A 16,330-nucleotide genomic window follows, 5' to 3' on the forward strand; every position below is an offset into this window, starting at 1 on the left:
AGGACCCTAGTCTCTGAATTAACCGTGTCACTCTCCATCCGAATGCAGAATTCCACCATATTATGGTCACTGTTGCCCAAGGGGCTTTGCACAACAAGATTGCTAACTAATCCTTCCTCATTACACAATACCCAGTCTAGGATGGCCCGCCCTCTAGTCAGTTCCTCTACATATTGGTTTAAAAACCCATCCCGTGTTCATTCCAGGAAATCCTCCTCCTCAGCGCTGTTACCAATTTGGTTGGCCCAATCTACATGTAGACTAAAGTCACCCATGATAACCGCTGTACCTTTGCTACACACAACCCTAATTTCCTGCTTGATGCTATCCCCAAACTCCCAACTGCTGTTTGGTGGTCTGTATACAACTCCAACAAGCGTTTTCTGCCCTTGGCTATTTCGCAGTTCTACCCATACCGATTCTACAGCATCCAAGCTAATGTCTCTCTTTGCTATTGCATTAATCTCCTCTTTAACCAGCAATGCCACCCCACCTCCTCTTCCTTTCTGCCTATCCTTCCTGAATATCGAATATCCCTGCATGTTTAGCTCCCAGCCTTGGGCACCATGGAGCCATGTCTCCGTGATTCCAACTCCAAAGACGTACAGGTATGTAGGTTAATTGGCTGGGCAAATGTTAAAAAAAATGTCCCTAGGGTGTAGGATAGTGTTAATGTGCGGGGATCGCTGGGCGGCGCGGACCCGGTGGGCCGAAGGGCCTGTTTCCGCGCTGTATCTCTAAATCTAAAAAATATATTAAAAAATCTATATCATATCCCTTAACTACTAACTGCGCATTCAATCCATCCACCTTATTTCGAATTAAGGCACAAAGCTTTCAGGTTAGTTTTTCTTATCTCCTTTCTACCTTATTGCTTCTGTCCTCCTTTTATGGCCCTCTGTCTCCTTGCATTGGGTCCCATCCCCCTGCCTTGTTAGTTTAAACGTGACTTTTCCTACACTCTCTGTCCCGTTAGCTGCACGGATACACATCCACGTTGTTGACTCCACCCCCGCATTGTTTAGTTTAAACCCACCCGTGTACCACTAGCAAACCTGCCTGCCAGAATGTCGGTCCCCTTCCAATTAAGGCGCAACCCGTCCCTTTTGTACAGGTCACCCCTGCCCCAGTATCCTGTTGTTGGAGTCATTGCTGGTCATTGAGGAGATTAATGCAATAGCAAGGAGAGACATTAGCCCTTTGGCCCATCACGTGCATGCTGATATTCTGATCTCCTTAACTATGGTCCTCTATGATTTAACTTGGACGTTCAAGTTAAACAATCTGGCCTTGTAATTGAACTCCTTTGGCCCAGGCAGCAGCCGTCCAAGGCCAGAGTAACTATGCTGGGAGGCTATGGCTGGAACTGGTGGATGGGTGCCACACAGAGGTCTCCGTGACCGGAGTGCCCCACATCTGCAGCCAACATCGTGACTGCTGTTTGTTGCCCTCTCCTGGTCACGGATGGTTTTGCACACAGGTGGGTTGGGACTGGGCCCAGTCACTGACTCCCCTGTAGGCAGGGGGGCAGGTGGGCCGGGCGGTGACTGAAGGGCTAATTGCTGTTGGCTGTTTCAGGAACTGGAGTCGCTGAAGTCTGCCGAGAAGCTTTGCCGGCAGCTGATCTACCACCTGACGCCACACTCCAAGTGGCAGCGACAGAGCATGTCCAGGCGCTCCCAGGCATGGTGAGTACCCGCTGGGAGCCCGGCATCGGTTCACCCTCCACATCCGGCCCTCGCCTCGTCTCTCAGAGAAGGGCTCAGCAAAGGCCGACTTCACAAAGCAGATTTTAATCGCAGTGAGGGGATTAGTTCCTCTGAGAAATAAGAGATCAGTGTAATCCTGGAGGAGAAGGATTAAGGAAGCTTAAACTGGATGGAAAGCTGGTTGACAGACAAAACGTGGAGCAGGAATAGATGGGGATACCTCGGGCTGGAAACTGAGGCGAATGAGGTTCCACAGAGGTCAGTGCTCAGGCCCCGACCATTCACTGCAAAGTCAATGATCTGGAATGAAAGAACCTAATGTGAAGTCTCTAGCTTTGCCAATGACACCAAACATTGGGATTGAGAGCCTCAAGGATAAAAAGAGACTTCGGGACAACTTCGACAGGTTGAGAGAGTGGGCAAACCTATCCAGTATAATGTGGACAAATGTGAACTGGTTATAGACTGGGAGATGGGGGCAGAGAGGGAGCTGGGTGTCCATGTACACCAGTCACCGAGAGCTATCGTACAGGTGGAGCGAATAGTGAAGAAGACCAATGTTCTTTGTTGGCCTTCATGAGCACAGGAGTAAGGATATGCCTGCTCCAATGATACATGGCATTAGCGAGACCACATCTGCAGTACTGTGTGGGGTTCTGGTCTTATCTCAATGGATGTACTTGCCACAGAGGGAGTGCAGCAAAGGATAACTGGACTGGTGCCTGGGATAACTGGAATGGTATTAGGAGACACAAGAGACGGCAGACGGTGAGAACTTTAGCAAAAAGCAAAGTGCTTGAGTAGCTCAGTGGGTCAGGCAGCATATGTGGAGAGAAATGAACAGATGGCATTCGGGTTGGGAGCCTTCCTCAGACTGACAAATTAACGGGCGTCATGATAGCGCAGCGGTAGAGTTGCTGCCTTACAGCGCTTGGAGCGTCGGAGACCCGGGTTCGATCCCGACTACGGGTGCTGTCTGTACAGAGTTTGTACGTTCTCCCCTTGACCTGCGTGGGTTTTCTCTGAGATCTTCCGTTTCCTTCCACATTCCAAAGATGTACAGGTATGTTGGTAAATTGGTTTGGTAAATGTAAAAATTATCCCTAGTGTGTGTAGGGTAGTATTAATGTGCGGGGATCGCTGGTTGGTGCGGACCCTTCGGGCAGAAGGGCCTGCTTCCGCACTGTCTCTCTACACTAAACTAAAACTAGCAACGAGCAACACATTGTTGGGATATGGGAGGAAACTGGAGCATCTGGTCATTAGGAGAATGGGTCTGTAGAGTTATGAGGCAGTGGCTCTACCAACTGCACCGACTGTGCTGCTCAGTGACGACATGAGATTTTGGACAGAGATGGGGAGATAGTATTTCATCGAGGTTGTAGTCCTGTGTAATTCTCTACCACAGCAAATGGTGGAACCCAGTCAGTGCATCATAAAGATGCCTGCAGAATATGTGTGAAAAATGTGGAACCTTGCAAGAGCTCTTGAATCTGGGGGACCAGATGCCACTCCACGTGTGTCCTCTCCTCCCTCCTGCCTTCTCTCCCTGCCTCCTGTCTGCTTTCTCTCTCTTTCTCTCGCACACGCACCACATAGAAATCTTTTCCCACTCGCAATCAATCTAAATAAATCCATATCACCTGCTAGGATTAGAAGAGATCACCCATAACTGCACAGCTTCAAGCTGTGGAGCCATTTCAGATCTTGCTCACTGGCAGCGTGACGTTCTGTGCTGTTTGAACTTGGTGGGGGCATGCAGAGGGCAGGGACTGACGTGGCAGGCCAGGAGCTGTGCAGTGAGGGGAAGGCTCAGGGTGGCACAGCCCACGGCTGAGTGTGACTGTTTAAGGAGATGTGCTGATGCAGCGCACACATTATATACAACACAAATTAATCACGGAGTACTTAGTGCAATTAAAGACATGATGTGGTTTTTTCCACATTAAGCACTGCTGACAGAGAGGCCTGAACATTTGACAACTTAGGGAGGCACAGTGGTAGAGTCACTGCCTCACAGCGCCAGAGACCCGGGTTTGATCCTGACCATGGATGCTGCCTGCACGGAGTTTGTACATTCTCCCTGTGACCGTGTGGGTTTTCTCCAGGTGCTCCTGTTTTCTCCCGCACTCCAAGACGTACAGGTTTGTAGGTTAATTGGCTTCTGGAAATTGTAAAATTGTCCCTAGTGCGTAGTGTTAGTGTACGGGGTGAGCACTGGTCGGCATGGACTTGGTGGGTCGAAGGGCCTGTTTCCATGCAGTATCCCCGATGTAAATTGGTACATACTACTGAAGAGGGAGGCCCTCGTGACCGTCTACATTGAACAGTACTTGGCTCCACTATTACATGTTCACTCTCCTGCATCCCCAGGATGCAGCGCTTTAGCTGCACTACATTTGAGTCTCTCAATCTGCGCTTGGTTTTCCAGACTGGAGCAGAGTGTGGGAAAGGAACATACAGAGCATTCAGAAAGTATTCAGACCCCTTCACCTTTCCACATTTTGTTACGTTACAGCCTTATTTTAAAATGGATTAAATTCTTTTTTTTAAATCAGTAATCTACACACAATACCCCATAATAAAAAAGCAAAAACTGGTGTTTAGAAATGTTTACAAAGTAATTAAAAAGAAATAACTGAAATATCACATTTACATAAGTATTCAGACCCTTCACTCGGTACTTTGTTGAGGCACCCTTGGCAGCGATTGCAGCCTCAAGTCTTCTTGGGTATGACGCTACAAGCTTGGCACACCTGTATTTGGGTAATTTCTCCCATTCTTCTCTGCAGATCCTCTCAAACTCTGTCAGGTTGGATGGGGAGCGTCGATACACGGCCATTTTCAGGTCCCTCCAGAGATGTTCGATCGGGTTCAAGTCCGGGCTCTGGCTGGGCCACTCAAGGACATTCACAGACTTGTCACAAAGTCACTCCTGCGTTGTCTTGGCTGTGTGGTTAGGGTCGTTGTCCTGTTGGAACGTGAGCCTCCGCCCCAGTCTGCGGTCCAGATTGCTCTGGAGAAGGTTTTCATCAAGGATCGCTCTGTACTTTGCTCCGTTGATCTTTCCCTTGATCCTGACTAGTATCCCAGTTCCTGCCACTGAAAAACATCCCCACAGCATGATGCTGCCACCACCATGCTTCACCGTAGATATGGTATTGGCCAGGTGATGAGTGGTGCCGCTTGGCATTCAGGCCAAAGAGTTCAATCTTGGTTTCATCAGAAGAATCTTGTTTCCCATGGTCTGAGAGTCCTTAAGGTGCCTTTTGGAAAACTCCAAGTGGGCTGTCATGTGCCTTTTACTGAGGAGTAGCTTCCGTCTGGCCACTCTACCATATAGCCCTGATTAGTGGAGTGCTGCAGATATAGTTGTCCTTGTGGAAGGTTCTCCCATCTTCACAGAGTAACTCTGGAGCTCTGTCAGAGTGACCATCGGGTTCTTGGTCACCTCCCTGACCAAGGCCCTTCTCCCCCGATTGCTCAGTTTGGCCGGGCGGCCAGCTCTATGAAGCGTCCTGGTGGTTCCAAAGTTCTTCCATTTAAGAATGACGGAGGCCACTGTGCTCTTTGGGACCTGCAATGCTGCAGAAATTGTTTTATACCCTTCCTCAGATCTGTGTCTCGACACAATCCTGTCTCGGAGGTCTACGGACAATTCCTTTGTCTTCATGGCTTGGCTTTTGCACTGACATGCACTGTCAACTGTGGGACCTTATATAGACAGGTGTGTGCCTTTCCAAATCATGTTCAATCAATTTAGTCCACCACTGGTGGACTCCAATCAAGTTGTAGAAACATCTCAAGGATAATCAATGGAAACAGGATGAACATAAGCTCAATTTTGAGTGTCAGAGCAAAGGGTCTGAATACTTATGTAAATGTGATATTTCAGTTATTTCTTTTTAATTACTTTGCAATAATTTCTAAGCACCTGTTTTTGCTTCTTCATTCTGGGGTATTATGTGTAGATTGATGATTACATTTTTTTTTTTTAATCCATTTTAAAATAAGGCTGTAATGTAACAAAGTGTGGAAAAAGTGAAGGGGTCTGAATACTTTCTGAATGCACTGTAACTGGCAGCTGATGCCTGATTCTGGATTCAGTTTCAGTGCATCCATCTGGTGTGCAGTGGATTCAAACATGCTTGACCTTTCTTCTTATCTTATAGGTAAATGTCATTGTAATAATAACACACGGTCATTTGAATAATGGCTGCAGGAAAGTGAAATTATCTGAGTTATAAAATTGGATAAATGTTTTATTGTGACTGGAGTCTGAACCCATTCTTCCTGGACTGTGGACACTGAGTCACTTTGCAAAGAGTCTTAACAGCATTGGGCGTGTGGTATTTGGTGACGTTACTGATGCTCTTGAACAATGCAACAGCGTGCACTGGGAAATGGATCCTGGCTGGTTATATCATGGGCTGGTGTAGCATTTCCAATACACAGGAACACGAAAGACTGCAGAGAGGCACACAGCCCAGTCCATCACAGACACAGCCCTCCCCTACTTTGAAAGCATCAGCCTGAAGTGCTGCCCCAAGACGTTGTCTTCTATCCCAAACTATCCCACCATGTGTACCTTCCAATTTTGTTGTACACTGAGCAAATCATTAGAGTTGTGCTGGTTACTATCACGTGGACCTGGCACACCTGTTGATTAGGCACTGAGATACAGTCTCTGTTGGACCATTGCCCTTCTCCTGGGAACCTGTGTAAAGATTGTGTAGGAAGGAACTGTAGACGCTGGTTTAAAATGAAGATAGACACAAAATCCTGGAGCAATTCAGCGGGACAGGCAGCATCCCTGGAGAGAAGGAATGGGTGATGCCTTGGGTCGTGACCCTTCCCCTCAACCTGTGTAATGATAGTCTCCTTCTGACTTTGATGGGAACCAACCCCACTCTGCCTATTCACTGGTGAGTCCCTCAGCCTCTCCAGCATGCACTTGGCCGGGAGCTAATGGTTCTCGCCACAGCTGAGGAATTTGATTATTAAATCTGGGCTCCATCCCTCTGTCCTGTGATGCAGTCTCCTGCTCTGCATTCAAAACTAACCAACGAAACATTCCTCCAGAGGTTGACCAGTGTTGATCCTTGAGCCGATTCATTCAATGGATTGCTTCCGAGAAGCTCTAATGCACCCAGCTGGGCCTTGCTGGAATGGTCTTTCCACTGTTGTCCCATTGCACTAACCTTCTCATCAACAAGGCCAGCCACCCGGTTGTCTGTCCTGTGGTCTTCACGCGAGGATGACCATTGGCCTACTGTGGGGACAGAAGAGACGGCGTTAGACGCCGGCATTTGGTGAGGGGCTGGTATCCGGCCAGGACCACCATCGTGGTTATTGGCAGGGTGCAGAGGTCAGGAATGACTCCACAAAGCCAGCAGCCTTCCCTGTCACCCAGGCACAATTCACAGGGTTTGTACCCTTCTGCTCCAGAGACTGGATTAAAGCAAATGAAGCGTTAGATTCTCAGAAAACTGTTGAAATTAAATGTAAATCAAAGATAGCCCATGAACTGTCCAGTGATAGTCCAATGCTGTGGGCCACTGTGGCACCTGGAAGCTAACTGTGATGCAACTTGGAAACCAAAAAAATTACAGATGCTGGGAATTTGGAATAATAACAGAAAATTCCTGAAATACTAGCAGGTCAGGCAGCATCTGTCGAAGGAGAAACAGAGTTAACGTTTGAGTCTGATCATCTTTTGTCACAACTGGGGAAAAAATAACAAGTTTGTTTGAAGGAACAGAGTGGGGTTGGATAGGACTAAGGGAATGTCTCTGATTGGGTGAAGCCAGAGTTGCCGTGGGGATAAATTGTAGATGAAGTCATCCAATTGAGAAATGAATGAAGGAAGTTTGAGAGAGAGAATTTGTTTCCCTTGCTTTCTAAATCCCCTCTTTGATCTATCACCAGCTTGTTCTTGCTCCCCACATCCAACCACCCTCAACAACTAGAGGGGAACATCACAGCTTATCACCCAGACCTCATTTCACCAGAGATCATCTCTCGTTCCATCCACTCATCCAATGGCTCAATCGTAATCATGTTTGTCTTTCTGTTGATAGACACAAAATATCATATCATATCATATATATACAGCCGGAAACAGGCCTTTTCGGCCCACCAAGTCCGTGCCGCCCAGCGATCCCCGTACATTAACACTATCCTACACCCACTAGGGACAATTTTTTACATTTTACCCAGCCAATTAACCTACATACCTGTACGTCTTTGGAGTGTGGGAGGAAACCGAAGATCTCGGAGAAAACCCACGCAGGTCACGGGGAGAACGTACAAACTCCTTACAGTGCAGCACCCGTAGTCAGGATCGAACCTGAGTCTCCGGCGCTGCATTCGCTGTAAAGCAGCAACTCTACCGCTGCGCTACCGTGCCGCCCTGGAAATGCTGAAGTAACAGGCAGCATCTCTGGATAGAAGGAATGGGCGATGTTTTGGGTCGAGATCCTTCCTCGGACTGCGTCAGGGGAGAGGGAGATTCAGAGATAAGGAAGTGTAAGGTGTGAAAATGAGACAAAGGGGATGCAGATCAAGGAAAATGTAGATTATTGTTAGCTCGGAGAAGGTAACAACAAACAGAAATAAAATGTAAACGAGGATAGTCAGACTAGTCTGAGAACTGGGAAGTGGGGGGATGGAGAGAGAGGGGTTACTTGAAGTTATAGAAGTCAATATTCATACCGCTGGGTGTAAGCTGCCCAAACAAAATATGAGGTGTTGTCCCTCCTATTTGCGCTGGGCCTCACTCTGACAATGGAGGAGGCCCAGGGCAGAAAGGTCAGAGTGGGAATGGGGGGGGGGAGTTAAAGAGTTTAGCAACCGGGAGATCAGGTAGGTTTAGGTGGACTGAGCGGAGGTGTTCAGTGAAACGATCGCCGAGCCTGCGTTTGGTTGCGCCGATATATAGGAGTCCACACCTGGAACAGCGGATACAGTAGATGAGGTTGCAGGTGGTGCAAGTGAACCTCTGCGTCACCTGAAAAGACGGTCAGGGTCCTTGGATGGAGTCAAGGGGGGAGGTGTAGGGACAAGTGTTGCATCTCCTGTGATTGCAGGGGAAAGTACCTGGGGAGGAGGTGGTTTGGATGGGAAGGGATGAGTTAACCAAGGAGTTGTGGAGGGAACGGTTCCTGTGGAACGCGGAGAGGGGTTGAGATGGGAAGATGTGGCTAGTGGTGGGATCCCGTTGGTGCGGGATATTGAGGAGACACGAGTGAAGGCCTCATCTTTGATAGGAGAGGGGAACCCCCGTTCCCTAAAGAATAAGGACATCTCAACCCCTCTCCGAATTCCACAGGGACCGTTCCCTCCGCATCTCTGATGTCCTGGTATGGAACACATCATCTTGGGCGCAGATGCAGCATAGACGGGGGGAATTGGGAGGAGGGGATAGAGTCTCTACAGGAAGCAGGGTGGGAAGAAGTGTAGTCTAGATAGCTGTGGGAGACAATGGGTTTATAATAAATGTCTTTCTGTTGACTGGTTAGCACGCAACAAAAGCTTTTCACTGTACCTCGGTACACGTGACAATAAACTAAACTGAAACGACACCACTTTCCTTTCCCATTGAAATCCATCATCTGCAGCCCCTGGTTTCCTCCACTCACCTCCCAGCCCCCATCATTATCTCCGCCCTCTCTTCTCCACCATTCCACCACTCCTCACCTGGATCCACCTATCGCTGGCCAGCTCTTGCCCCATGCCATTCACCTCTCTACACTAGCTGTCTCCCTCTGATCTTTCTGTCCAGATGAAAGGTCCTGATCTAACATATTGTCTGTCCATTTCCCTCCACAGTTGTTGCCTGGCAACTGGCCAGTGCTTTCCCTCGTGTGCTGTTAAATGGCACGTGAGGGAATCCACAGGCTGACAGCAGAGAGTGTCTCTCACCTCCTGCACAGAGCTGTCGTCCCTCACGTTCACCGTTGTGGTCTCCTTATTCGACGGATTGTCACATGTGACAAGTCACAGTGAAATTCTTTGCGTGCACACCCAAGGTATGCAAATAGTCACCCATAAAGGGCGCTTACAAAGTTACAAATCCCCCCTCCTCCCCGCCCATGCCAGGATCCCATTTTGTTCTTCCTCCCACCTCCCCCATGGTGGTTCCCCCACGCCTGGTGCCCATTGCTCTTCCCCCTTCCTTGCGGTGGCCCCCCTCGCCGGGTACACCTTTGTTCCTTCCCTGGGTCCAGGTCGAGCGAAGGTGGGAGACTGTTTCCGGGGGGAGTGGACGTGGACTACAGGAGACCCCAGTGGCTGTGCCTATTGCAAATAGGTATACCCTCTTGGGAACTGTCGGGGCAGAAGACGTTTCCAGTCCGAGTGGCGGACCTGTTGGCAAGGATACACGACAGGGGAGACCGAAGTCTGGAAGAGCCGTAGTGGTCGGTGACTCCATAGTCCGAGGGACGGACAGAAGATTCTGTGGCAGCAGGAGGGACTTGAGGATGGTCTGTTGCCTCCCTGGTGCCAGGGTTCAACACATCACAGACCGGCTTCAGAAAATCCTAGCGAGGGAAGGCGATCAACCTGAAGTCGTTGTGCACGTGGGCACGAATGACGTCGGGCGGAAGAGGAAGGAGGTGCTACAGCGGGAGTTTAGAGAGTTGGGAAAAACGCTGAGAAGTAGGACGTCGAAGGTAGTTATCTCTGGACTGCTACCGGTACCTCGTGCTGGTGAGGCCAGGAACAGAGAGATAGAGAGTATGAATTTATGGCTGAGGGACTGGTGCAGAGAGCAGGGATTTAGATTTCTGGACCACTGGGATCTCTTCTGGGCTAGGGGTGACTTGTACAAAAGGGACGGGTTGCATCTTAACAGCAGGGGGACAAACATTCTGGCAGGCAGGTTTGCTAGTGTGACACCTGTGGCTTTAAACTAAGTAGTGGGGGGGAGGGGTTAACAAATTGTGAATATGAAGATGAGGTAAAAGGGAATACAGGAGATATTGCAAAAGACTCTCGGAAGAATGGGAACAGAAGTTCTAGAGCGGAAAAGAAATTAAGGGCAGGGCCAATTGTGAACGATGTGAGAGGGGAGGTAAATACAGAAGTTAAAGTGTTGTACTTAAATGCGCGTAGTATAAAAAATAAAGTGGATGAGCTTGAGGCTCAGTTAGTCATGGGCAAGTATGATGTTGTAGGGATCACTGAGACATGGCTACAAGAGGACCAGGGCTGGGAACTGAATATTCAGGGGTACACAACGTATAGAAAAGACAGACAGGTGGGCAGAGGGGGTGGGGTTGCTCTGATGGTAAGGAATGATATTCATTCCCTTGCAAGGGGTGACATAGAATCAGGAGATGTTGAATCAGTATGGATAGAAATGAGAAATTGTAAGGGTAAAAAGACCCTAATGGGAGTTATCTATAGGCCCCCAAACAGTAGCCTCGACTTAGGGTGCAAGTTAAATCAGGAGATAAAATTGGCGTGTCAAAAATGTAATGCTACGGTGGTTATGGGAGATTTCAACATGCAGGTAGACTGGGAAAATCAGGTTGGAAATGGACCCCAGGAAAGAGAGTTTGTAGAGTGCCTTCGAGATGGATTCTTAGAACAGCTTGTACTGGAGCCTACCAGGGAGAAGGCAATTCTGGATTTAGTGTTGTGTAATGATCCTGATCTGATAAGGGGACTAGAGGTAAAAGAGCCATTAGGAGGCAGTGATCACAACATGATAAGTTTTACTCTGCAAATGGAAAGGCAGAAGGGAAAATCGGAAGTGTCGGTATTACAGTATAGCAAAGGGGATTACAGAGGCAAGAGGCGGGAGCTGGCCAAAATTGATTGGAAGGAGGCCCTAGCAGGGAAGACGGTAGAACAGCAATGGCAGGTATTCCTGGGAATAATGCAGAGGTTGCAGGATCAATTTATTCCAAAGAGGTGGAAAGACTCTAAGGGGAGTAAGAGACACCTGTGGCTGACAAGGGAAGTCAGGGACAGCATAAAAATTAAGGAGAGGAAGTATAACATAGCAAAGAAGAGTGGGAAGACAGAGGATTGGGACTCTTTTAAAGAGCAACAAAAGTTAACTAAAAAGGCAATACGAGGAGAAAAGATGAGGTACGAGGGTAAACTAGCCAATAATATAAAGGAGGATAGCAAAAGTTTTTTTAGGTACGTGAAGAGGAAAAAAATAGTCAAGGCAAATGTGGGTCCCTTGAAGACAGAAGCAGGGGAATTTATTATGGGGAACAAAGAAATGGCAGACGAGTTAAACCGTTACTTTGGATCTGTCTTCACTGAGGAAGATACACACAATCTCCCAAATGTTCTAGGGGCTGGAGAACCTAGGGTGATGGAGGAACTGAAGGAAATCCACATTAGGCAGGAAATGGTTTTGGGTAGACTGATGGGACTGAAGGCTGATAAATCCCCAGGGCCTGATGGTCTGCATCCCAGAGTACTTAAGGAGGTGGCTCTAGAAATAGTGGAAGCATTGGAGATCATTTTTCAATGTTCTATAGATTCAGGATCAGTTCCTGTGGATTGGAGAATAGCAAATGTTATCCCACTTTTTAAGAAAGGAGGGAGAGAGAAAACGGGTAATTATAGACCAGTTAGTCTGACATCAGTGGTGGGGAAAATGCTGGAGTCAATTATTAAAGACGAAATTGCTGAGCATTTGGATAGCAGTAACGGGATCGTTCCGAGTCAGCATGGATTTACGAAGGGGAAATCATGCTTGACAAATCTACTGGAATTTTTTGAGGATGTAACTAGGAAAATTGACAAGGGAGAGTCAGTGGATGTGGTGTACCTCGACTTTCAGAAAGCCTTCGACAAGGTCCCACATAGGAGATTAGTGGGCAAAATTAGGGCACATGGTATTGGGGGTAGGGTACTGACATGGATAGAAAATTGGTTAACAGACAGAAAGCAAAGAGTGGGGATAAATGGGTCCCTTTCGGAATGGCAGGCAGTGACCAGTGGGGTACCGCAAGGTTCGGTGCTGGGACCCCAGCTATTTACGATATACATTAATGACTTAGACGAAGGGATTAAAAGTACCATTAGCAAATTTGCAGATGATACTAAGTTGGGGGGTAGTGTGAATTGTGAGGAAGATGCAATAAGGCTGCAGGGTGACCTGGACAGGTTGTGTGAGTGGGCGGATACATGGCAGATGCAGTTTAATGTAGATAAGTGTGAGGTTATTCACTTTGGAAGTAAGAATAGAAAGGCAGATTATTATCTGAATGGTGTCAAGTTAGGAGGAGGGGGAGTTCAACGAGATCTGGGTGTCCTAGTGCATCAGTCAATGAAAGGAAGCATGCAGGTTCAGCAGGCAGTGAAGAAAGCCAATGGAATGTTGGCCTTCGTAACAAGAGGAGTTGAGTATAGGAGCAAAGAGGTCCTTCTACAGTTGTACCGGGCCCTGGTGAGACCGCACCTGGAGTACTGTGTGCAGTTTTGGTCTCCAAATTTGAGGAAGGATATTCTTGCTATGGAGGGCGTGCAGCGTAGGTTCACTAGATTAATTCCCGGAATGGCGGGACTGTCGTATGTTGAAAGGCTGGAGCGATTGGGCTTGTATACACTGGAATTTAGAAGGATGAGGGGGGATCTTATTGAAACATATAAGATAATTAGGGGATTGGACACATTAGAGGCAGATAACATGTTCCCAATGTTGGGGGAGTCCAGAACAAGGGGCCACAGTTTGAGAATAAGGGGTAGGCCATTTAGAACGGAGATGAGGAAGAACTTTTTCAGTCAGAGGGTGGTGAAGGTGTGGAATTCTCTGCCTCAGAAGGCAGTGGAGGCCAGTTCGTTGGATGCTTTCAAGAGAGAGCTGGATAGAGCTCTTAAGGATAGCGGAGTGAGGGGGTATGGGGAGAAGGCAGGAACGGGGTACTGATTGATAGTGATCAGCCATGATCGCATTGAATGGCGGTGCTGGCTCGAAGGGCTGAATGGCCTACTCCTGCACCTATTGTCTATTGTCTATTGTCTATTGAATGATTTAATCCCTTTAATGATTGGACCATTAAACAGCATCCCGTCCTGTGTCAGGATCGTACTCTCCCAGTGGATGCCGTGTGTGGAGAGGACAGGTTGTTTACACGTACAACCATTGAAATAAACTGTCTTTTTTCCTTGCAGCTTAAAATCTGCGCTGCAGAAGAAAATAGCCGACGACTCCTTGGATCTGTCAGGAATGCCGCTCCCACCCAGGGATGTGCAGCGCGTGGCCTACCACTTGCAGCTCCAGAGGGAACGCCTCACCTCCATTGACCTGAGCTTCACCGAGATGACGGATGGCAACCTGCAGTTCCTGCTGCCCTTCCTGGCATCCCTGCCCAGGCTCACCAACCTGGCTCTGAACGGAAACCGGCTGACCAGGCTCATCCTCAAGGACATGACAGAGATGATGAAGGAGCCCAACGTGTTCCCCGCGCTGTCCTGGGTGGACCTGGGCAACAACACGGACATCTGCTCCATGCCACAGCCGCTGCTGGTGGGGCTAAGGCGGCGCTGCAGTCTGCAGGGGGCCCTGCCCACCATCCAGGAGCACAGCGAGGGCCAGGCCGCCGAGCACGAGGTGGAGCCGGGGGCCGCCCCATGCCGGGAGCAAGGGACGGGGGTCACCCAATCACAAGAGGAAGAGCCAGGAGGGGTCGCCCAATCTAGAGAAGAGCCAGGGGTTGGCCAATCCCGGGAGGCGGGGCCGGATGAGATTACCCAACCCCAAGAGGAGGACTCGGTGGTCAACCAATCCCGAGAGTTCGGGTCGGGCGAGATCAGCCAATCCCGGGAGGTGGGGTCGGGCGAGATCAGCCAATCCCGGGAGGTGGGGCTGGGAGTTGGCCAATCCCGGGAGGCGGGGCCGAGTGAGATTACCCAATCCCAAGAGGAGGACTCGGTGGTCAGCCAATGTCAAGGGGCAGTGCCGGGCGAGGGTACCCAGTCCGGAGAGGAAGATGCCAACCACTGGCAGGTACTACAGAGGGAAGCTGGAGCTCAGCAATACTGCCAGAGGTGACTGGGGCACGTTGTGCTCAGACAAGGCTCTTGGAGAAACACGTCGGGATCGAGGACACTGAAACTCTGGATCGTCCTGGCCCACCAAGCTGCCATTGCCTGTCCAAGCTCCCATATTTCCCCCCCCTCCCCCATTGTCGGAGTGAAGCTCGTCTCAGTAATGGATCTCCTTCGAGCAGGGTTAGGTCACTGACACTAAGCAGAAGAAATTCCTTTTTTAATGGCCGATTCCATCGGCTCTCTTTAAAAAAAGAAACAGATGTTGACTTTGATTAAAAGTCTTGCCAAGGTCTAAAAACAGCAGGGCCGTGAGCTGAAGTAGGATTTGGGTCGGGCACAAATTTAAACAGGAATCTGCTTCCCTCTGCACCCTACCCAGACACTCCCTTGTATGCGGCTTTGGAAACTACAAGAAGGAGCAGATGCAAGGATGACCCAATGGGCTGGGCACTGTAGGCCTGTTGTGTGGAAGGAGGGGATGCACCCTTACTCGTGGTGGAACCAGCGGGTGTGAATGTCTCCGGTCTGTGCATGTGAGTGTGTGTGCGTGCTTATGTGTACTAACAGCTGTGTTCACCCAGATGTGTTCTCTGCTCCCACTCTGTTGTGTAACCGGTATCCCTTCTTGCCCAGTGGGGTAGAGTCCGATACCCGTGGCAGTGATTCCCGCCTCCTGCACTTTGAGGTCGAGATCATCAGCCAAGCATCACCAGCACCTTTAGCTTGTTGTTTCCGATTTCTGGTACCCACGATAGTGAGAGATGGGGATATGTAGTGGTCAGCCCAGTTCTGGGTTTCAACACGTATACACACTCCATGCAGCCACACCTCACTAGTGCCCTTGGCCAGACCAGTCCCCACTGTACGCTTTGTCCACATTTATTTATTTATTTTATCGTGTATTTTAAACAACTGTGTGCAATTCTCTTCACTTAAAGTTTAGGTTTGAATGTTCAGAGGCCACCTTTGTGACACAGAGTTCCTGATGATGTGGTCAGTGTTTCGATCCTCTTGTGTCGGGTTTTGGGTTGGGCAGGTCGGAAATAGCGAGGCTGATAAACCCTTCCTGGGGGTTCTGTGCAGGTGTGACCCCAACATTGTACCATCCCACTGTGGGCCAGCCAAACACGGGTTAATATCTCATTGAGGGACAGATCCTCTGACTGTGTGGCACTCCCTCTGTACAATTCCGGGAGGTCAGCCTGGGATCTGCTTTGAATTTCCAGGGTCGACCGTTTGCACTGCCATGTCTAGTTTACTTTAGAGTAACCGATAATTTATTGCATATTTATTGTTGTGTTTTTTGCGGTTAATGTACCTGTGAAGCTGCAGCTGTAAGAATTTAATTGTTCTGGTTTCTATCTGACACAATTGACAAATAAACTCTTGACTAATCCAATATCCAAGGTTCTGGTCTCATTGCTCCTCGTCTGAAAACCTCTCAGAGGCTTTTACTGCAATGATGGGCTGGAGGCAGTGGGGCCAAGCAGAGAAACCTCTGGCAGCTTGGGACTCAGCAAGTCCGGGCCTGGGTCAGGGGGGCACAGGTCCAGTCAGTCCAGTGGGCAGTGGGTCAGGATCAGCAGCTTGGAATTGGG

The 16,330-nt window shown here is 49.0% G+C and overlaps 1 protein-coding gene across 1 annotated transcript in view; it reads left to right on the plus strand.

Moving 5' to 3' along the window:
* Positions 1–16,124, plus strand: part of LOC144605815 (leucine-rich repeat-containing protein 75B-like) — a 30,092-nt gene extending 13,968 nt beyond the window's left edge. The window contains exons 3-4 of the mRNA XM_078421383.1: positions 1,579–1,688; positions 13,854–16,124. Of these exons, the coding sequence (XP_078277509.1) occupies positions 1,579–1,688; positions 13,854–14,733 (990 nt within the window). The 3' untranslated portion in view covers positions 14,734–16,124. The remainder of the gene's footprint in view (positions 1–1,578; positions 1,689–13,853) is intronic.
* The last annotated feature ends 206 nt before the right edge of the window (positions 16,125–16,330 follow it).

Source organism: Rhinoraja longicauda, chromosome 25, assembly GCF_053455715.1.
Source record: "Rhinoraja longicauda isolate Sanriku21f chromosome 25, sRhiLon1.1, whole genome shotgun sequence".
Lineage (NCBI taxonomy): Eukaryota > Metazoa > Chordata > Chondrichthyes > Rajiformes > Arhynchobatidae > Rhinoraja > Rhinoraja longicauda.